Below are 22,416 nucleotides of genomic sequence, written 5' to 3'. Positions count from 1 at the left end.
TGTCCCCATATCTATATATATTTAACTTAGATCTAAGTTTCTAGTCATGTCATTGACTTCTTTCTTATTTACTTTTTGGTTAGTTTTATCTAGTTCTGAGAGGTAAAAATCAAAGACCCTATTATTATTGTTTTGTTATCTATTTCCATGTGTAACTCATTTAGCTTTTCCTTTAAAATTTTGAATGCTGTAACATTTGGTGCTTATAGGTTTAATATTGATAATATTTCTTTACAGTATCTTTTAACACAATATGGTTTCTCTTTTTATATCATTTGATCATATTTATTTTAGCTTCAACTTAGGTAAAAACAGAAGGTCAGTAAGGGCTAGGCAATGGGGGTTAAGTGATTTGCCCAGAGTCACACAGCTAGGAGATGTCTGAGTTAATATTTCTGCTTAACCTTTAGTGTTATAAGCTCTTAAAAAAAACCAAACCAATCTTTACCTTTGACTTGGGTAAAAACAGAAGAGTTGTAAGGGCTAGGCAATGAGGGTTAAGTGACTTGCTTTGAATCACACAGCTAGGACATGTCTGAAGACACATTTCAACCCAAGACCTCCCATCTATAAGTCTGGCTCTCCATCCAATGAGCCACTGAGCTGCCCCTGTTTAATAAGCTCTTTTAAAAAAGTAGAAAAGCATAATTGAATGGAAAAACATATTACTCTTTCTTAGTCATAGGCTCTTGACTATTATCATTCACTTAGTATACCTTGGTTCTTACCAGACTTGAAGAGCTTGAGCTCATTCTCAATCTTTGATGGTTTCTCTGTTGTTGATCATGGCTTATCCATAACCCTAAAGCTCTTACTCAATCCTGCCAGTTGTTATGCTCCTAATCTTCTTGTTGGTACTTCTTCCCTTTCATTATTTTACTAAAGAATTCTTTTCTGTCTTTGGATAAGGATAGAACTCTATTTGTGTTACATGGGGCTTAAAAAAAACTCAGAGGAAGAGACAGGGATTACACCCAAATATGTGGTGGTGTTAGGATAATTTTAGGGTTGTGAACTAATCTAAATTAATTTTGGTCACCAGAGGAAATCCCAAAAAATACCCAAGTCAGCTGGAAATTTATGGTGATTTTAATTAATATAGAGGAAGGAATTAAGGAGAAGAGAGAGAAGGAGGGTATAGGATTTCTCCCACCTGGCCTGTGCCAGGGGAAGTTCAAAGACCTCTGTCACAAGGTCTCTGAAGATTAGAGGCTTTCTTAGAGGATAATGTTTGGAAGGTAAAGGAGAAGGAAATCAGCCTAAACTCCAAGAGAGCTCAGTTAAGATGCCTCACCTGAACTAGGCTATTCAGCTTCTCTTAGTATAGTATCAAGGAAAACTCACTGCCAAACCAGATAATAGCTGCTACCACGCCAAGATGCTGGAACACTTAGCACACTGCCAGGCAGAGCCAGCTCTCCACGGAAAGAGCCTGGAGAGAGGAAGTGACACGAAATATATAGATGTTTTTTACATCACTTTTCTGTGTCTCACCTGTACCAATGGTAGCTTACGCTTGACTTGGGACAGCCCAGGGATTTGTCAGTTGTTTCTGATTTGTCATTTGCTAGCACATGTCTGTCATAGGCCATCCTCCTAAATACTTAATCCTTAAGTATGCGTGTAGACATTCCTGTTTTTGTTAGACTAAGTAGGGTGGAGTAATCTAAAGTTCACAGTGGGATGTCAGCAACAAGAACATTTGTGATATTCCCTTTCCATTCGGAACACTGGAGCTATATTCTTCTTCCAAAAGAAAGGGTCTTCCCTCTCCATCATCCTTTGTATTCTAATTTTTTTTTACCTTTACCTTCTGACTTAAAATCAATATTAAGTATTGGTTCCAAGGAAAACAAGCAGTAAGGGCTAGACAATGGGGGGGGGGAGGGGGTTAAGCAACTTGCCCAAAGTCACATAACTAGGAAATGTCTAAGGCCAAATTTGAACCCATGTCCTCCCAACTCCAGGTGCTACTGTATCTACTGTGCTACTAGCTACCCCAGTTGCTAAATGTTTAATGAGTAATACTTCTATGGTTGTATCCACATCGAATTGTCCACTTTACCAACAGTTTTAGTGGGCCTCCAGCCCAGCGCCAACCTACTTTTGAACTCTCTCCAGAATATACATTGAGTGATATCTTCAACCAGAACATAACACTTAAGAAGACATATAAGGAGATTATTGCATAATTGCTAATGGCCGAATTTTAGGGATCATCAAGGCAGGCCCGTCTACCACAACATATGGATGACTTACTTACACCAACCCCCTTCATAAGAAAAAATGAAATTACTGTGGCTGCCTTGCCAGGGACAGATATGCTCTTGAATATCTCCTTTCCACCATTGCCCATAATGATCATATGAGTCCCTCGGCCCCTTCGTAGCCTGCACCCCTCCTGCACAGAATGCAGTTTTGTTTTCTAGGCCCTGCATTTCCAGATGTTCTTATGGGATGCAGAAATTCTTGGAACTTCAGATAAACTTCCCATTTTGTCCCTGTGGCTTGTCCCCGAAACAAGCTGTGCTCAGAAGAGTACAGAAAGGAAAACAGAATTCTATTATGAAAATTAAAATAAACTGTGGTTACAGGCAGTTTTCGTAATATGAAAACATTACGTATTAAAATAGTTTGCAGCTATACTTTTGATTAATGTATGCTTTATGAACAGACATTAAAATGGTGGGGAAGAAATACAAGATGGATGCAAATTACTATTCGAAAAGAACATAATGTGTCCTAAGTTTGATTTAAAATTTGTTCCAAATATGGCAAGTGCCCGTAGACACCATTTTGGCAGGTGTCAGGGCCTGGCCACAATCCTTAATGTTACTTCATTTGTACAAAATGAACTAATTCAATAAGAAAGGGCTACTGTGCCTAGTCGTTCTTAGCCAAAAAATCAGTGAGGAAACATGACCTCATGGTATGACGATAAATCACAGCTCAAGTCATTTGGGTTGGCAGAGTTTGAAAGACAAATAAATATGACTTCAAGAGCCTAGAAGACGAACACGCTTAATTACCCCTAAGCCCAAGCTGAGATTCCTGCAGGGTGTGTCATCTCCTGGGCTCAGGTGTGTCAACGTGGACATGGGCTTTCTCCTATCATGCCTGATTTCTGCAGCTGACAGATTTTAGTGAGGGCTGCAGACGTCTCCTGCCTCTCAGATGTCAGGAGGTACTCAGATAGGAAGGAGCTCCTGCATGGGCTGATTCTGCCCCTTCTCTTTCTTTGATCACGAGTATTTGCCAAGTAATGGAGGAGGAGGAAAGAAGGGAGAGAAGAGAAAGAAATGGAAAGGAAAGGACTGGTTAGTGAACTAATGGTGCAGACCAGGGCACTAGTGGGACTGGTGAATGAATTAGAACCCGGGACATAGTCACTCAACAAAATGGGCAGACAGAGGGGTGAGAGCCTAGCAAAAGGACTAGTACCTGCAGCAACTAGCAGCAAAGCAGGGAGCCATAGATCCATAGAGTGGAGAGCACCATGAAAAGGCAGTAAAGTGGTCCTGGAGCACCAACATGGCGGATTGAACCCCACGTCGTCATTCTCTCCTTTTTCAGCCCTGACCTAGTGTAGGCCTGTGACTGCTCTACTCCCTCTCTAGGAGGAAAAGTCAAGGAGGTCCATGACAGTTTTCTGCAATTCCTTCCATTTGAACATTTGCTAATTAGTAGCCAGGACCTCTGCCCTTAAAGATCTTATGGCAAACTAAACTTGGGAAAACTGGGCCGAAATAACAATAACTGATACCGATCAGTGCTTTCTGGTCACCAGGTACTTTACTAGTACTAAGATCTTGGAGGATCTTACTTGATCCTCCAAGAACCCCTGTGAAGCAGGCAGTACAAGTATTACTACCCACTGTCTACAGATGGGAAAACTGAGGCTACACAAAGGAAAATGACTTGGCCCTGGGGTCACCCACATGTGTAAGAGGAAAGGCATCACTGAAACCCAGATCTTCAGATTCCAATTGCAGTGTTCTTTCCATTCTACCAATCAAGACCAAACCTGAGCCCTAGATTTGGAGTTGGGGGAGCTGGGTTTGAATCTCAGCTCTGCCCCTTACTCCCCATGTTACCTTGGTAGCTAGGTGGAACAGTAGATATAGCACTTGCCTTGTAATCAGTAAGATAGCCTCAGAACCTTACTAGCTGCATGACCCTAGGTAAGTCACTTAACCTGTCTGCTTTAGTTTCCTCCAGTGTAAATAGCATCTACCTTCTAGAATTATTGAGTGGATCAGATGAGATTATATTTGTAAAGCATTGTTGGGCAGTATCTGTCACACAGTAGGTCCAGTTTCGAGTTTCATAGCAAGGCACTGAAATGAGCAGATTTGGGGTTTTACTAAGTATTTATCGGGGACTGAATCTTTCCTGCCACTCCTGCAACTTGATTGAAAAACTAAATTCCAGCTGTCTTGGGCCAGTGGGGTTGATCAGTTGCTTCATTTGTGTCTGACTCTTCACTGCCCCATTTAAGACTTTTGTGACAAAGATACTAGAGTGGTTTGTTGTTTCTTTCTCCAGCTCATTTTCCAGAGACCAACAGGGTTAAGTGACTTGCCCAAGGTCATGCAGCTAATAAGTATCTGAGGTCAAATTTGAACTCAGGAAGGACTTTTCCTGACTCTTTCTATATATACAGACCAGTTTTTTGGGCAGCTGGCAAGGATGTGGCAAGAATAGAGAAATAAAATGTTGGGGGAACCAGGCTTCTATGATGTGGGCAACTGAGGACCTTCCCAGTCAGTACCGGGCAGTAGTTATAAGCATGAAGGACCTGGTATTTGGTTAGGACAGCATAGGTAGTGAGATGGAGAAGAGGTAACTGTCAGGAGCCAAGCCAAGATATTGTAGGCAACTGTCATACCTCCAAGTCAGGATGGAGTGCAGATGGGAGAGGTCTAGCACCACATTTCTAGGCATAGAAGCACAAAGTCCTGCGAGCCATGAGTTCTAGTCCACCGGGTGTGTTGATTGGTAAAGATTAGAACCGGAGCCATGCCAAATGCAGTGGACAACTGAGACAACCAGCATTCCAGACAGGGGGCTTCCAGGGCTTGATTTCTGGTCCAGGAGGCATAGCAGAAGTGTATGTGGTGGCGTGGATGTTGATCATTGTCATAAAGACTTCGAGAGATGGAAGAGTCAGCACCTGATCTGTTTTGAAGTGGTTTAACTACCAGATCAAAAGAGTAATATTGTCAGCATGGAGGCAGGTGGACCCCGGGATCTGTTTTGGTCCTGCGTCGTCGTTGTTCAGTGTTTTATCAGTGATTTGGAAGGAGGAATAGAAGAAGGTGTGCTGGTAAAATCTGCAGATGTCTTGAAGCCGAGGTGGATAACTGACATGTTGAAAGACAGGATTGGAAGCCAAAAAGAACTTGCAACAGACTATAACAAAAGGTTAAAATCAGTCAGAAGAAATTTAATAGGAAGCAATGTAACATTATATGTACAGATTCAAAACCACAATTTTATAAATACAGGATGGGGCAGGATATTATCTCAAACCGTTTTAGCCACATAAACTTGCGCCCACAAAAAGCTAATACAATCCTAGTTTGCAATAAGAATTGCTTATTATACAAAAGAGAGGTAGATGATACATAGACTTGCTTGCTGCACAAAGCCCCGGTCAGATCTCATTTGGAATAGTGGGTGTAATTCTGAGCATCCCTTTTTAGCAAGGACATGTAAAGGCTGAGGCATGGCCAGAGAAAAGTGGCCCAGGACAGTGACAGGATAGGAAATCAGGTAGCAGAAGTAACAGGTAAACAGTGCTGGATATGGCCTAATATGACCTGGGTTCGAATTTGATCTTGGGCAAGTCACTTAATTGGACTTCAGTTTCCAAAAGTGTCGAATGAGAGTGTTGGGACTAGATGACTCTAAGGTCCCATCCAGCTTTAAATCTATAATATTTGATCTATGCTAAATGAGGTTGGAACTGGGGATGTTTCTTCAAACTGAGTTCTGACCAAGAACCTCTTCTCTTTCTCTCTTTTACAAAAGAATATTGACTTTAAAGATATAACAAGAACAGACATATCTTCCCCACAACATCTCGAGGGCACAATCCCCTCTGTATCAACTGGGTCTTGGGGAACAGGAAGGGGAAGTTCACAGTTTAACTCAAATTCAAAACCACCCTGTCAGGGTTGCCTTTCCAAGAGCCTGGCTACTCGGGGCTTCTCTGATGGTTTAGTTGTTCACTGGCTTGGAATCTTTGGCTTAAGGGTTTCCATTGCTTGACTTCTCCACCTGGAGATTCCATTCCATGCCACTAGAATTGAAAAGAAGAAAGGAAAGAAGACCAAACACCAAGCCCAATTTTCAAGAGCAGAAGACTTAGGAAAAGGGGAAGATTTTCCTGAGGCCCTTCCTTCCTTCTCCAGCGTAGTGAACGTGTCCCTGTGTTGAGTGAATAAGTCACTCCTGGACCCTCAGCACCTCTTCTCCCTGTACTCTGTCTCCCTCAGGGATCTTGTCAGATTCCATAAGTTCTGGGATAATTTCTAAGCAGATGACTCACACCTCTATGGCCATCCTTAATCTATCTCCTGAATTCTAGTCCCACATCACCAACTGCTTCCTGCACACCTCTACCTGGATCTTCTGGTGGCACATCAAATTCAACGTGCCCCAAACATAACTCACCATTCTCTCCACTAGAGTCCTCTCTGACACTTCCCTATTTGTGGAGAGGGCAATACCAGCCTGGGTCAGACTCAGTACAGGGCCTATTTTATCTTTCTCTTTGTATCCCCAGTGGCTGGTGTGTTCCCTGGCCTCGCCCTCAAGATGTAGCTCACCCACCTTTCATCAGGTTCACACTCTTCTGGGATAGTCTCGATTATGTGCCGTTTGCTGAACATGCGCTGGTGAGTCATCAGTGGCATCTTGGCCATGCCAATCGTGGGCTTGCCTATTGTCCATTTGTATCCAAAGCTGGGAGGAGAAAGACCAATTTCGGAACATCATTAGTCACTTTGGTAATAGAAGAACTCATTAGTCAATAGATGCCAGTCCCAAAATGCTGGCTTGGACCCTGAGGCTAGATGTCTACTCTCTTGTTAGCATGCACCTCCTCACCCCACTTAACACCAGTTATTATTAGTCAAAATGACATTAATGAAGAGGCCTTCCCATCGGCTTTGCCTGTGTACTCCAAGGACCATGGGACCTTTCCATCTGACTTGCAGCCCAAACCTTTCCCTCTATATTATCTCCCTCATTAAAGTGTCAACTTCTTGAGAGGAGGGATTGACTTTTTGATTTGTATTCTCACTGCTTAACACTGGGATTTGTGTGTAATACAGGCTTAATGCATCATGCTTCATTCATTCATTGTGTTCTTTAGCAAAGGCTAGATTTGCCATAGCCTTTGTCAAGTCCTCCTGGATGCATCCACCAGGATAAATCTTTCCGTTTCCCCAACATCCCTTCAGAGGCTTCACATTTGACAAGAGCTGATCAGAGGAGGATAGGATCCTAGCCCAAGACCTAGAAGAGACCTCAGAGACCGTCTAAACCAGTCCTCTCATTCTGCAGAGGAAGAAACTGAGTCTCCTGGATGGAAAGTAATTTACATAAGGTCATACATGAAATCATAGCCTGGAAGAGATATTATTGTAAGTCATCTACCTCTTCATATTACAGATGGCGAAACAGGGTTCAAGAAATGTAAATGAAAAATGGAAAGAAAAAGGAAAGGCAATTGCAATTCTCTCAGCCCGTTTGGGGCCAGGGAAGCATGGAAAGATAGCTAAACCAGAATAGAAGAGTATATATCAGAAGTATGAAGATATATCGGAGTGAATTGGAGGAGGAAGAGTTGATTTTAGCTGTTATATGCAGAGTAAGCCTGGAGAATGTGAACTGAGCATCAGTTAGTGAGTTGTGGATTCAAGTCTTGAGTGTCAGGGTAAGTAGAGCTAGAACTTGGGCCCTGCATTGAGAGCTGTGTGAGAGAGGGCATGGGATTGGGAATGGAGTGGAAAGATGGCAGTGCCTTGATCTGGATCCTAAGACCTCCATCCCCCTTAGTCTTAGCCATGCAGGTCTTTGAACAGTTAGGAGGCTGCAAGGTCAGCCTCTTCAGCTCTATAGGAATTGTGTGTTTTTGAACTCTTCCAAGTTCTTAATGGGAAGAGATGTGCTTGGGGGACTAACAATAGCAGGACACGTACATTTTCTCACTGAGCCACAGGCCCCAGCAGCAGGACCCAACATCTCAGTGTCAGATTTTGGAAAACGTGTTTGACTCAGTTCCGACATGCTCCAATTTGGCATGTGGTAGTTGCCTTTTTTGTCCTTTAAACAAGAAATTGCTCTATTAACTGCATGAATCCTCCTAGCCCTCACCTGGCTACTACATGGATCTGTGCCTCCTTGGACTTTGTTCTTGAAACCCACTGAAGTCATGCTTGAGTATTCGGATCCCCCAACTAGACTGAAAAGCTTGCCAGGGCCAGGTTTTATACTTCTTTGTAACCCAACACATAGAATCACAGAATTTCAGGGTTAGAAGGGATCTCGGCAGCCATCTGGAACAAGTGAAACCCAGAAAGGGAGAAGGATCTTCCATGAGGGGGAATGGAATCCACCACCTTACAATGCAGCTTATTCCGCTTTGGGACAGTTCTCATTCTTAGCAATTTTGTCCTGATATCAACCCTAAATCTGCCTCTTGGAAATGTCCTCTATTGTTCCTATTTCCACCCTCTGGGCCAAACAGAGGAAGTCTAATCCCCCTTTCCGTATGACAACCTTTCAGATATTTGAGGACAACTATCATATACCACCACCACCAGGTAAGGTTTTCTGTCCTTCATTCTAGATATCCCCAGTCTCTTCGATACTTCGATGGCATAGACTCAGGGCTTCTCAACATCATGGTTGCCCTCCTCTGGTTATTCAATATTATATCAATGTCTGTCCTGAATTGTAATACTTGGAGCACAGTGCTGTGATCACAAGTGTCAAACACATGGGACTGTGGCTGCACCTTATGGGATAGGAATAGGTGGGAGGGGGAATCAGATTAAAATGAACAAAATAAATAGAAATACATTACAACATAGATAATGTTAATTTGGGGTTTTCTAAGTTACTCTGAAGCCTGTAGTATATGGTTTAGTGGCCCATTTCTATTCAATTTTGATACCACCATTCTAAATTCAGTCTGATCAGTCAGTCAGTCTATCACCAAACCTTTTTTAAGCATCTGCTATATGCTAGGTGCTGAGCATACAAAGGCAAAAATGGAAATAGTCCCTGACCTCAAGGTGATTACATTTTACCTGGAGAGACAACATGTACACGGAAAGAATGTACAAAATATAAGGGAAAGGGACTAACCCAGAGATTTTGTTAGTAGAGTGAACTCTCAGGTGATGAAAATCCCTTTACCAATGTATGTTGGCACCTTCTTTGGCTTTGAGCTGGGTTCGAATCTCCCCCTACCCCCTTTGCCACTTGCTGTGTGACCCTGAGCAAGGTTCTTATCCTCTCTTAGCCTCCTGTTCAGCATCGGTTAAATGGAGCTCCCATTTGACATCAGTTCATGCTGTTGCTCAGACTGTTCCTTCTGTGTGGAATGCTCTTCCATCTGTCCAGATCCTGCTCATCCTTTGTGGCAATCTCAGCTTTCATTGTTTTTTCTCTTCCTTCCCTGGAACTCCAGCAGCACGTCCTGTCTTCATTTCTCATTGGGTCACTTAGCATTAGCTGCCTGTCTTCTTACTCAACTGCTTCCAGCAGACACTTCCCTTTCCTGAAGGTACCCAAGCCCCTGAGGCCTCCGCAGCGGAAGCAATGAAGTAGAGGGTCTAGTGCTTCATCCGTAGTGGGGGGCAGCAGAGAGCAGTAGTTGGAAATAAAGGGGGCTCAGTTTGGATTGCCAGGTGGGGGGTTTCCAGAAGCAGAGACAGGAGAAGCCATGACACTGATTTCTCTTTGGTGCGAAAAAGGTGTTTACAGACATCAGAAAGAATGAAACCAATGTCTTCCTCATTTGATTTGAAGCTTCTTGAGGGCAGGGACTGTCCCTTGACTTTCTTTTTCTCCCTAGTGCTTGGCATAGTACCTTTCATATAATAGGAGCTTCAAAAATGCTGTTTGTTGGTCATCTGGACGAAGGCAAGATGATGGTGATGCCAGTGAAATAAACAATGGGCTATGTATGCACAATCATGAAGCCGGTTGGTTAATTCTTGGGAGGTTCCTTTTAACATCAAACTTTCAGGTATAGCAGCGTCCATTGGCCTTACCCCTATCGTTCTGCCTTCCAGCATGTGCCTAGACCTATAATGGCTGCCAGAGTCCTCCCATCCAGCCACAAACTAGCTCCTGGCACTTCTGGGCAGCTCTAGTCTTTTGTCCCCTTAGCGGTTAAGCCTAGTGTGAATTAGAGGTATGTTTTGGGAAGAAATCTTGGAAGGTCTCCATTAGAATGCATCTGTTTAGAGCAAGAGATTCTTAATTCATTCAGAAAAAACATCTAAGTGCCTCAGTTGTAGATAAATCATTTAGATCAGCCATAGGACCTGCTCTCATGGAGCTTGGCATGTGGGAAGGGGATGAGTCACCGAGGTAGACAGCTATCATCTACTGTGACATATAATGAATACTTTTGAGAGGTATGAAACCAAGTGCTTTGTGAGCCACCAGGGGGAATAATAATAGGAAGTGCTGATCTTATGATCTTTCGGGACTGCACTGGCTACATGGATCTATTCCTCCTTGGACTTTGTTCTTTCCTGGTGTCTCTCGAAAGTATTCATTATATGTCATGGTATATACAACATCTCAGTTAAGCATGAAAACCGCTCCATGAGATAGGTTCCAGAGATATTCTCTCCATTTTACAGATGAAGAAACTGAGGCTCAGAGAGCCCACATCATTTACTCCAGGTCACAATGGAGCACATGGGCCACAACTACTAAGTGTTGGAGCTGGTTTCTGAAGCCAGGTTTCTCCTGCCTCCAACACTTCATGCCACACCGCCTCTCATGGGAAAAGCTGTTCCTGTCCAGAGCATCCCAAAAGGCTTTTGCAAGGAAGTGACTTTTCAGTTGGGATGGATGGAATTAAAAGAAGAAAAAGCCCTAGGCCTGGAGTCAACAGATTTAAATTCAAATTCCATCTCTGCCATTTATTAACTTTGCCAGGCAAAGGCATGAATACTGTTGCCACCCAGTGACACTTTGTTGTGAATTAGTTTGTTAGATTATTGCAGTCATTTAGTAAGGCACTGAGGGAAGGGAACACAGGGTAGGTGGGGTTTGATAGGAAGGGGGTGGGGGGGTGGGGGGGGAGTAAAATACAGAACCTGGGCTATTGCCTCAAGTTCAGAGGATAACCCACTGAGAGGTCCAGACAGTAAGAAGTCAGTGGGCACAAACCAAGATGGGGACTAAATGGAGTCCAGCTACATGAAGGGATGTAAGGGCACGCAAGACAAACCTTGCCGGTTCATTGAGTAGAAGGCATTTTCATTTCAGCCAACCATATTGGATAAGTTTGTCAAGGACCAATGTTGGCCCTTATTCTTTATGGAAGCCTCCATGGCATGACAGAAAGAGAACTAGATTGTAATTAGAAGGCCTGGGTTCTAATTCTGGCCTGCCATTACCTGTCAGAAGCCTGAAGCCCCAGTTGTAGTTACTATTCTGGTGGGGGATGGGGAGGACATACCCCACCAGGATATGTCAGGCACCAAGCCCATCCTTGATGCAACTCCTCTTCTCCTTGGCATTTTATTTATTTGTTTGTTTATTTATTTTAAGATTTGTAAAGTGATTTACATATTTATCTCACTTGTATCTCACCAAAACCCTTCCTGCTTGCTTATCTTTTCCATTTTACAGACTTGCCCCAGATCATACAACTAGGAAGTGTCTGAGTTGGGATTTGAACCCAGATCTTCCTGACTCCAATCCAAGTGCTCTTTCCATGACACCTAGAATGATCCTGGCTCAGTACAGGTTTTCAGTGAGGATCCATTCATTCCAGGTCATGGCCCAGATTTCCCTTTATGGGGAATTTCATCCCCAAATTTCTCTCCATTACTTTTCATTTTACACAGAGAGGTGTTTTCTTGAGTTTCTAAAAATAACCAAGAAGAGTGATTCGATGTTGTGATTTACTGTCACAATCGTTATGGTGGTGAATGAAGCTTCACAGGGCTTTCTGAATAATATATTTACACTCTTAAGGTTCCTGGTATATTTACAAGATGGATTCTCAAAAAGAAATCTCTAATGATGATCTATTGCCACTATGTCAGAGTCCTCAATCTTTATCAGCTCCAATTCAAAGGGAATTATAAAAGACTGCTGAGCAGTAATAGTGTGAGGTTTTTAGTTTATGGCCCTCTATATTTTTACCCTTTTTTTTTTTTGAAAATTTTATTTAATTAGTCAATTTAGAATATTTTTCCTTGGTTACAAGAGTCATGTTCTTTTCCTCTCCCCCCAACCCCTTTCCATATCTGAGAAGCAATTCCACTGGGTTTTATATGTGTCCTTGATCAAAACCCATTTCCTTATTATTGATGTTTGCACCAGGGTGATCTCTTAGAGTCTACATCCCCAAGCATTTCCCCTCAACCCGTGTGATCAAGCAGTTGTTTTTCCTCTGCATTTTTACTCCCACAGTTCTTCCTCTGCATGTGGATAGTATCTTTCTCATGGATCCCTCAGAATTGTCCTGGATCATTGTATTGCTGCTAGTAATGAAGTCCATATCATTCGATTGTACCACAGTGTATCTCCTCTCACTCTGCATCCATTCCTGGAGGTCTTTCCAGTTCACATGGAATCCCTCCAGTTCATTATTCCTTTCAAGCCCAATAGTATTCTTGTTCAGCCATTCCCCAGTTGGAGGGCTTCTTGGCATTTTAACCTGTGATCAGATTGCCTCAGCCTCTTCTTTGACTACTTCCATAATCCAGGACAGACACAACTAATATAACTCTCACAGATCATTCTGCCAAGGGAACACAGACCCCCCCCAACTTTCAGCCAGCCATAACACTTGCATACGAGAGGGGAAACTCAGTACTCCTGCCACCATCTTGGCATACTATGCCAGGGTTACTCAGTCTCTTCACACCTAGACTACTTCACTCCATATGCAGGATGGTAGGGGGACAAATCCCTAGTGACCTCCTCTTACTGATTCTTGCATGAAATTTTCTGTGGTTAATTACCTCCTTTTGTGGGGCAGAAAGAATCCCAAGCAGTTGTTTTTACTAGGTAATAATGCCTTCTTCCTGTTATTCCCTCCTCCTCCTGTCCTGACTAGATATATGATTATCCCCCATCCCTGTATGCTGCTGACATTAGCTGCACAACACTGGGCAGATCATGGCGTCTCTCTGGGCCTCCTTCAGTTTCCTTATCTTCGAAGTGAGGTAGGTAGACTAGACTATCTCAAAGATATCTATCTTCTGGCTCCTAAATTCTTTGGTTCATTCTGAGGTCCCTTTTCTGTCAGATCAGGAAAGGCCAAGTGGAGACGAAGCCTGAAGACCTTAGAGATGAATGCCTTTTCTTTGAACCTACCCACAAGGTCACTTCACTAATGTCCAAGAACGTCAAATAAGCACTGTGCCCATCCCACACTCTACCGAACAAAGGAGACATTTTGCCAATTTGTAACTGAAATTTTGTAGTGGTTGCTATGTCATTAAATTAACATTGGCCTGGAAAACAGTAGTTGAAGCAGGTTCACAGAAAAGATAATGAGTTTTTTTCCCCTCTTGCTTTCTATTTGAACTTCAGTCAGAATTTGGCGCGATAATCTCATTGCTAGAGTTTATGGGGTGTAACTCCCCCTACTGTTTGCTTTGGCTGCCCGAAGCTTCTTTTGATGAAACTTGAGGTCAGTGGTTGGGAGAAACATGTCATAAATACTAGGCCTGTCTTGAAGTTTCTTAGATCTCAGCTGAGCAACATCTTTCCAAGGAACTCATAAATCACTCGGCAAACCAACATTCATTGTCTGCATTCGTGTCAGGGAGAAGAAAAAGAAATAATGAGAACCATCATGTGGAGATTTATATGGCATGCGCCCAGATCCCTTTCTACTCCTCTAAGGGGCCTGAAAGGGGCCCCGATAAAGAGAGTAACCCATAAAGAGAATTGGAGTACAAATCACCAAGGAGAGATTCCTTTTGATGCCTAGGATCCTGAATGACAACTTGACTTCTACCTTTGTGTGGGAGCCACAAGGGGAGAACAGAAGGACCAATGACTTCTCCAGGTTAGAAAGTTTGTTATGTGACCAATCTCTCATTACCCTCAGAATGACCCTGTGAAGTAGACAGGGTCTACAGATGTCCACATTTTATTATTCCCATTGTGCAAAGGAGGAAACTGAGGCTTGGAGAAAGGGAGCGATTTTCCTAAGGTCTAGGAAGGGATATGTTTGAACCCTAAGTCCAGGACTCTTTCTATTAATCCATGCTGCCTTCTCAGAAAGACTGGAAGGGCAGTTTCAAATATGAAATATTAGGAGCTTGGGAAGATCCTTGGGCAGTGTGTCTAAACCACTGCACAAGGTACAGTGGCTGGACTAATAGAGTTCCTGTTGTTTGTGGAAAATGTTAGTTTGCCTTCCTCTGATTATATACACTTCCCAAGAAGCCTTTGGGACCTTTGGATGAGTTTCCTGAGACCACACCCATGAGAACAGGGAAATAACAGTAGAGACCTTGCCTAATTATCAATCAATTGGATTTGACAAATCTTTGCTAAATGGAAATTCTGGCTAAAAAACATACAGTATAATCTTATAAACTAAGTTAAACCAGCTTTGGTAACCCTGTTTATGTTAGAAAGAAGGGAAATAAGCATTTAGTGAATACCAACTAAGTGCCAGGCACTTCGTTAAGGGCTTTATAAATATGATCTCATTTTATTCTCACAACAACCCTAAATTGCTATTATTATCCTCATTATACAGGGAACAGAGGAAACTGAGGCAAGAGAGATTAACTGATGTGCCCAAGGTCACAAGGCCTAGTACTCTATCTCCATACCACCTACTTGTCTTTATATTACTGGGTAACCACTCAATCTTTCCAAATAGATAGAAAACTGCTTGAAAATAAGGACATCCCCTATACTACTTCCCACTGTTCTAGGCACCTAGCAGGAACTGAGTTTTTCTCCTTCCCTATAAGGACAGGGCTCAAAATGGGAAGAAAACTCGGGATGAGACAGAGGAAGGTCATTGTACTTCCTTTCTTTAATAATTTAATTTAAATCACATTTTTTTGAATGAATGAAAATCAACTTTTTTCTCCCTCCTACACTGCCCCATCACCTATGGAAAGAAAGAAAAAGAGGAAAAAGAAAACCCTAATAACAAATAGATACAGTCAAACAAAACATTTCCATATTTGCCATGTCCAAAAAATATAACAAATCCCAAAAGTCTTAGTGTGTTTGTAAGCTCTAATAGTGAAGGTTTAAGCTCTTATATCTTTAAATTGTGGTAAGACTTTTGGAACATCTTGGATATGTTTCTTCTGCAGCCCCAACTAATCACCTCTGCCAGAAGGTGGGAAGCATGTTTTATCAGCAATCCTCTGGAATCATTTGTTGGTCATTGAGTTCATCAGAGTTCTTATGGTTTTTAAAATTGCATTGTAGTTAGAATTGTATTTTTATTGCATAACTGTTGGTTCTGCTCAGTTCTCTCTGCATCAGTTCATATAAGTCTTTCCAGTTTTCTCTGAAAAGGTCTCTTTCATCCACCACAACCCATATAGCATACTTTATTAAGCTATTCCTCAACTAATGGGCATCCCTTTAGTTTTCAGATCTTTGTTTCCACAAAAATAATTGTCATAATTTATACATATGGGCCCTTTTTTCTCTTTGATCTTTGGGATCTAGACCTAGTTCATCCCATTTCTTTTCAAGAGCATATGAACTTTCTTATTATCATTTAGTAACCACAAAGGCAAGCCATAGTACTTCTGTTTTGTTTTGTTTTTTAAACCCTTACCTTTCATCTTGGAATCCATACTGTGTATTGGTTGAAAGGCAGAAGAGTGGTAAGGGCTAGGCAGTGGGGGTTAAGGGACTTGCCCAGGGTCACACAGCTAGGATGTGTCTGAGGCTGGATTTGAACCCAGGACCTCCTGTCTCTAAGCCTGACTCTTAATCCACTTAGCTATCCAGCTGCCCTCTCCTGGTATTTCTATTGATCTCATTTCAATCACTGTTTCCAAGTACCCAATCCTACCTTTGTATACTAGCAACTTAAACCAGATCTAACCCAGCAGGGACATGGTGCTAACAGAACATTGTTTCCTGGTAGGTGAGCTTCTGGGTTGCATTTCTTCTGAGCCACCTTTTGCCTCTTCTGTTTGTTAGGTCAGTGACTAGAAAGCTTCCCACTGATGGGGGCAAGACAGTTGCTGTGTTGTCATAGCCATAGCTATGAACTACCATATCCGGCCTAAGGGCAGCTCGGCAAAAATCAGATAATGAGATTGTCTATTCCTTAGATTTTTTCAATGTCCGGCTTATTCGGGCTACATCCTACCAGACATCTATCTGACTTTGGTTTAGTAATTACTTGAAAAAGAATATTTTTAATGGAAATTATCCCCTAACCCCATTTATTTGTGAAAGAAACTCCAAGAGCTTTGTAGAAGCTGAGGCTACAAAGACCACTTCTTTTACTAAATTTCTTCCAGATTGACATGCAAATAAATCCAGGCTTGAACACAGCTAAAGGAAGAATGCAATGTTGTCCAACACCCTTGTTGTCCACAATCTGCCTTTATTATATGTATTTGCTGCAAGGGAAAAATGTCTTGGCTTTTTTCTGGTGCTGTACACAGTCCTAAAAGTTAATATTTCCTTTCCTATCATTCCCGAAAGAGTTAAAAGACTTTGGTTGGAATGCCACCTTTGATAGATACTGGCTTTGGTATATTTAACCCTTTGCCTCTTGGGCAGGTCATTGGAACTCAGTTCTTTCATCTATAAAATGAGGGAGTTGGAAGAGAGACAATCTAGAAGAGTGGAAAGCACACGGGATTTAGCATCAGAGGACTTTGGTTCTAATCTCATCTCTTCTGCTTACTAGTAACATGACTTCGGACAAGTTATGTAACTCACCTCTCTGAGCTTTATCCATAAAATGATGGGGCTTGACCCAGTGGCCTCTTAGGCCCTTCCTCTTCCAGTTTATAATCTGTGATCCCATGATGCTCTGAAGGCTCTTTATTTTAGCTCTGGATTCATGATCCTCCAAATTGTGCCTTCAAAGGCGGTGCAAAGGTACTAGTAGTGACTGATCCTAAGTAGTGATCATACTTTATCTTTCTGTCCCTTGCACAAGCTTTGGACATGGAAGGTACTTCGTCAATGTCTGTAGACTAGAAGCTGAACTAAATTGAAAGGAAAAGCCCCCCAGTCCCCTAGTAGATGCCGATTTAGTGGTGTCCCAGTGAAGGAGGTTTGATTGTATCTAGGCCAGTCTGAAGCAGTGCAGTGGTGGACAAGAAACAATCGCCTTTGCTGGTGTACAATATACTTTCCTTTGAATGCTTGAAGATAGATAATACAAAGATTATTAATCCCATTTTACAGATGAAGAAACTGGTTTTTGTATAGATACTTCCTTAAGTATCCTTACCCTGTGATAAAAATTGCAGTGCGAATATGGTAGGAAAAGAGGCAGGAAAAGTAAGTTGTTGGCTCTGTCATTTACTTGACCAATCATCAAATGTTTCTCATGTGCTCAGTAAAAAATTGAGGTCTTCCCCAAGTGCTCCCCTTTCTTCCTGGTCACTTCATATCCCTCTTTCTGCCTCCTCCTTAACCTTTGCCAAGGTTTCAAGATAGCTAGGTGGCTGGGTGGATTGAGAGCCAGGCCTAAAGATGGACAGGCCTCGGTTTAAATAATCTGGCCTCAAACAGTTTCTAGCTGTGTGTCCCTGGGCAAGTCACTTGACCCCCATTGTCTATCCTGGACCATAGAGTATTTGGAGGGGAGGAAAGTAGAAGACTAGAAAGGTAGGACCAGGTTGTAAAAGACTTTAAAGGACAAACAGAGTACAAACAAAGCCAGGCAACCAAGATTAGAAGGGAAACAACAAATTGGGGGAAAAAATGTATAGCAATTATCTCTGTTAAAGATCTCACTCCTCAAATATATAGAGAACAGAGTCAAATTCATAAAAATACACAGCATTCCCCAATTGATAAATGTAGAAGGCAAAGCCTGAAAGCCCCATGGAGCAAAGCTCTGGGTGACATGGAAAGCGCAGACGCCCAGATAAACTGAGGCTATAGACCAGTTGAAAGTTAGTCACTTATCTCAACTTTTCACCCCAAGATCTGTAGCCACAAACATCCCCTTCCATCTCACCCTGAAAAATCACTGACATATGTATTTCCTTGGGAATCTAAAGTAGGCCATTACATATTGATTAATTATCTTATAGAAACCATTGTGTTGACTTGATGATATTGTATCCCTTTACCAATCATTTACTTTTACTACATATGTGAAAATCTTGTGCTGGAACCCCAGCTTGCTTTCTCCCCCTATAAAAATAGATGTAACTTTCAATACATTTGCCTTGGCGGTATTCAACTGCCTCCGTCCTCCTGACCCCCACATTGTTCTCTCTTATTTTCCTCCATTTTCCTTGCCTCTCCCTGGGGACCCTCAAATGATTTGTAAGAAAAGTCTTGGCAGATAAATGGTCAAAGGATATGAATAGGTAGTTTTCAGATGCAGAAATCAAAGCTATCTATGGCCATGTGAAAAAATGCTACAAATCACTATTGATTAGAGAAATGCAAATTGAAACAACTCTGAGATTCCACCTCATCTCTATCAGATTGGCTAATCTGATTATAAAGGAAAATGATAAATGTTGGTGGGGATGTGAGAAATTTGGGACACTAATACATTGTTGGTGGAACTGTGAACCAATACAACCATTCTGGAGAGCAATATAGAACCTTGCTCAAAAGGCCATAAAACTATGAATACTCTTCCCTTTGGCCCAGAAATTCCACTACTGTATCCCAAAGAGATCAGAGGGGGGGGAAGGACCTATTTGTACAAAAATTTTGGAACACTTTTCTTTGTAGTGGCAAAGAATTGGAAACCATGGAGCTCTCCATATCTTGGGGAATGGCTAAACAAGTTGCTGTATATGGTTGTAATGAAATACTATTGTCCCATAAGAAATGATAAACAGAATGAGTTCAGGAAAACCTGGAAAGACTTATATGAACTAATGCAAAGGGAAGTGAGCAGAACCAGGACAACACTGTATACAATAACAAACATTGTATAGTGATCAACTGTAAAGGACTAAACTATTTTCAGCAAAACAAGGTTCCAAAATAACCCCAATGGATTTGTGATATCAGATGCCATGAACAGTCAGAGAAGGAATTGTTAGGATCTGATTGCAGATCAAAACACACCATCTTCCATTTATTTCCTTCATGACACCACTAGTCTAACCTATGTCAGACTATTTCCTGCTATGGGGAGGGCGGGAGAGAATCCAATTCTCAAAAAGTCAGAAAACAATTGTCAATATTTGTTTCTACATTTAACTGAAAAAAAAAAGTTTTTTTTTTAATGGTGAACAAAGAAGTTTCTATTTAACCCTAGAGGTAATAGATAGCTATTGGATTTTAGTAAGTGAGGCAGTGATCTAGTCCTATCTGCCCCTTGGGAAAATCACCTTAGCAGCTGTGTGGAGGACAGATTACCATGGGGAGAGATGTGAAGCTAGGACATTAATGAGAAGGTGGTTCAGTGGCTACTTCACCAGGCCAGGAGTCAGGAGATCCTGGGTTCAAATGTGGCCTCAGACACTTCCTAGCTTTGTGACCCTGGTCAAGTCACTTAACCCAGATTGCCTAGACCTTACTGCTCTTCTGTCTTGGAACCAATACTCAGTATGGATTCTAAGACATCAGATACAAGTTTTGTTAAAAAAAAAAGAAAGAAAGAAAATAATTAGGAGACATTTTGAAGGTCTGGCCTCCAGTGTTGGAAGGTGATAGATGTAGCACATGCAATCAGTTCAACAATAATTTATTAAATGCCTACTGAATGTCAGGCACTGAGGGCCAAAAGAATCTATCATGACTAGATGCTCAAATTGTTTTTTTTTTAAACCCTTTACCTTCTGTCTTATAATCAATACTGGGTATTGTTTCTGAGGCAGAAGAGCAGTAAGAACTGTAACAGTTAAAATTTAGGGGAGACGGGGAGACTGAGGCATCTGAGGCAGGTAGAAATTAGTTTCTCTCTGCAAGAAGTATTATATTTTTTAGAGGTTTATTAAAGGTTAAAGATTAAAGAATATACAAGTAAGAAACATGTGCCTAGGCCAGAGGCCTAGACAAAATAACCTCACATCACGCAAGAGACACGCCTGCTCCAAAAAGGAAGTCCAAAAAGAGCCAAGAGAGAGCCAAGAAAGCCTTTGAATCAGCTTAAATACCTTCTCGATCTCGACCCAGGTGAGATTACAAGGCATCCTGGGGAAGTGGAGCAAAGGCTCATGGGGATTGTAGTCCTGTATTCGAGTCTATTTTTTACATTACTGGGCAATGGGGGTTAAGTGACTTGCCCAGGGTCACACAGCTTGGAAGTGTCCATGGGCAGATTTGAACCCAGGATCTCCCATTTCTAGGCCTGACTCAATCCACTGAGCCGCCCAGCTGCCCTCTAGAAGCTCAAGTTTTAATGGAGATGACATGTGCCAAATGGATACATGCAAGATGCATGCACAGAGGAGCTGGAAGGGCAGGCAGAAACAGTCTGGTGTATAGGAATTGCCACCTGTAGAAGGTGGGATTTGAGTTGAAATTTTTAAAGGCAATCGTGGAAATGAAGAGACCAAAGTGGAGGAAGAGGACATTGCAGGGATCAATGACAATCAATGAAATGCAAGGAAGCCTGAATTGTGGAGGATGTGGAAAGGGGAATACTGTTCTAAGAAGGCTAACCAAGGAGCTTTGCTGTCCAGAGTTTTTCTCTACAGAGGGGCTAAGAGAAATGTTTTGTTCGGTTGTTCATAATGTCCAATTCTTTGTGTCTACATTTGTGGTTTTCCTGGCAAAGATACTGGACTAGTTTGCCATCCTTCTGCAGCTCATTTTACAGATGAGAAAAACTGAGGCAAAGATGACTTGCCCAGAGTTAGTGTCTGAGGCCAGATTTGAACCAGTTCTTCCTACTCTAAGCTCACTGCTGTACTCACTGTGCCACCCAGCTACCCAGAGAGAAATATAAAGACATGATCACTTGAGGAGGGAGAGATACCTTGCAACTAGGGAGACTGAGAAAGATTCCTGAAGGAAATAGCCCAGGAGTTACATTTTGTAGAAATCTCTAGATTCTAAGGCAGAGTTGTGGAGAGACTGTTTTCCGGGGGTGGCAGGCATCCATCTTTTTTTTCCCCCTCAAAAAACAATGCCGATACACAGGACTCAAAATCTTTATTGTGACATCAGACATACATAAAGATATCACCCATAATACACTACCCACAAAACACATACACATTCACAGCATATACACAAAACACATACGAGTGAGTTTCCAATCCCTTGTGCTCATGGGCACACGTGTGCGCACATACACACACACGACACAAAGATTGAGCTCAGAGGCTTGAAATTTGAAGTATGAGGAGAGGAGTGTGAGATCCATTTTATTTCAGGGGGCTCCTCACCGGCCCATTAAAAGTGCCAGACCTAAGTGATATAGACCAGAGCTCCTCTCCCAGGATCTTATTTCTTCTCCTGGACATAAAGCAGAGAACTCTCAGGACTCAAGGCAGGAGATGTTTGCCTGATGGAGTAAACCACTCCAAGCTGATTCCTGAGCTCTCAACATAACCCTGGGTTGGGTTTTGTCCTGTGTTAAGCTTTCTTTCTTTTTTAATTTAAATTGAGGCAGCGTGGTGTAATGGAAAGAGGATTGGATTTGGAGTCTGGGGACTTGGGTTCAAATTGAAGTTCTGCTATGCGTGTACTCTGCCCCTTTCTGGGCCTCTGGAAAATGAGGACGTTGCAATAGCTGATCACTAACATCCCTTCCAGTCCTAATCTCATCTGTGATACCATGATTAAGGCAGATTAGGTGAACTTCCACTATAGTCCTTGGTTTTCAAAGAGAATCCAGGTTCTTCAGCACCCTGCAGGCCTTAACATACTGGCGAGTAGGGCCATGTCGGCCATTCAAAGGTCAGCCTAGTTAAATGCAGGGAGGCTCATTCTTGGACACTTGGCCACTAGGTAATGAGTTGTTTTGTCCTTGGCAGTTCATGAAGGCTATGGAGAGGTATGGAAGGTACGGAAGGCTATGGAGAGGTATCGAAG

General features: G+C 42.2%; 1 protein-coding gene across 4 annotated transcripts in view; it reads right to left on the bottom strand.

Moving 5' to 3' along the window:
* Positions 1-5,424: 5,424 nt before the first annotated feature.
* Positions 5,425-22,416, bottom strand: part of PABIR2 (PABIR family member 2) — a 99,849-nt gene continuing 82,857 nt past the window's right edge. For 3 of the 4 annotated variants that reach the window (XM_056808830.1, XM_056808832.1, XM_056808831.1), the window contains exon 11: positions 6,747-6,969. In XM_056808830.1, coding sequence (XP_056664808.1) covers positions 6,762-6,969 — 208 coding nt within the window. In that variant the 3' untranslated portion in view covers positions 6,747-6,761. Of the gene's footprint in view, positions 6,305-6,746; positions 6,970-22,416 lie in introns of those variants that run through there. The other variant, XM_007507222.3, reaches the window with a different exon arrangement.

Source organism: Monodelphis domestica, chromosome X, assembly GCF_027887165.1.
Source record: "Monodelphis domestica isolate mMonDom1 chromosome X, mMonDom1.pri, whole genome shotgun sequence".
NCBI lineage: Eukaryota > Metazoa > Chordata > Mammalia > Didelphimorphia > Didelphidae > Monodelphis > Monodelphis domestica.
This window is presented reverse-complemented; position numbering and strand designations above follow the sequence as displayed.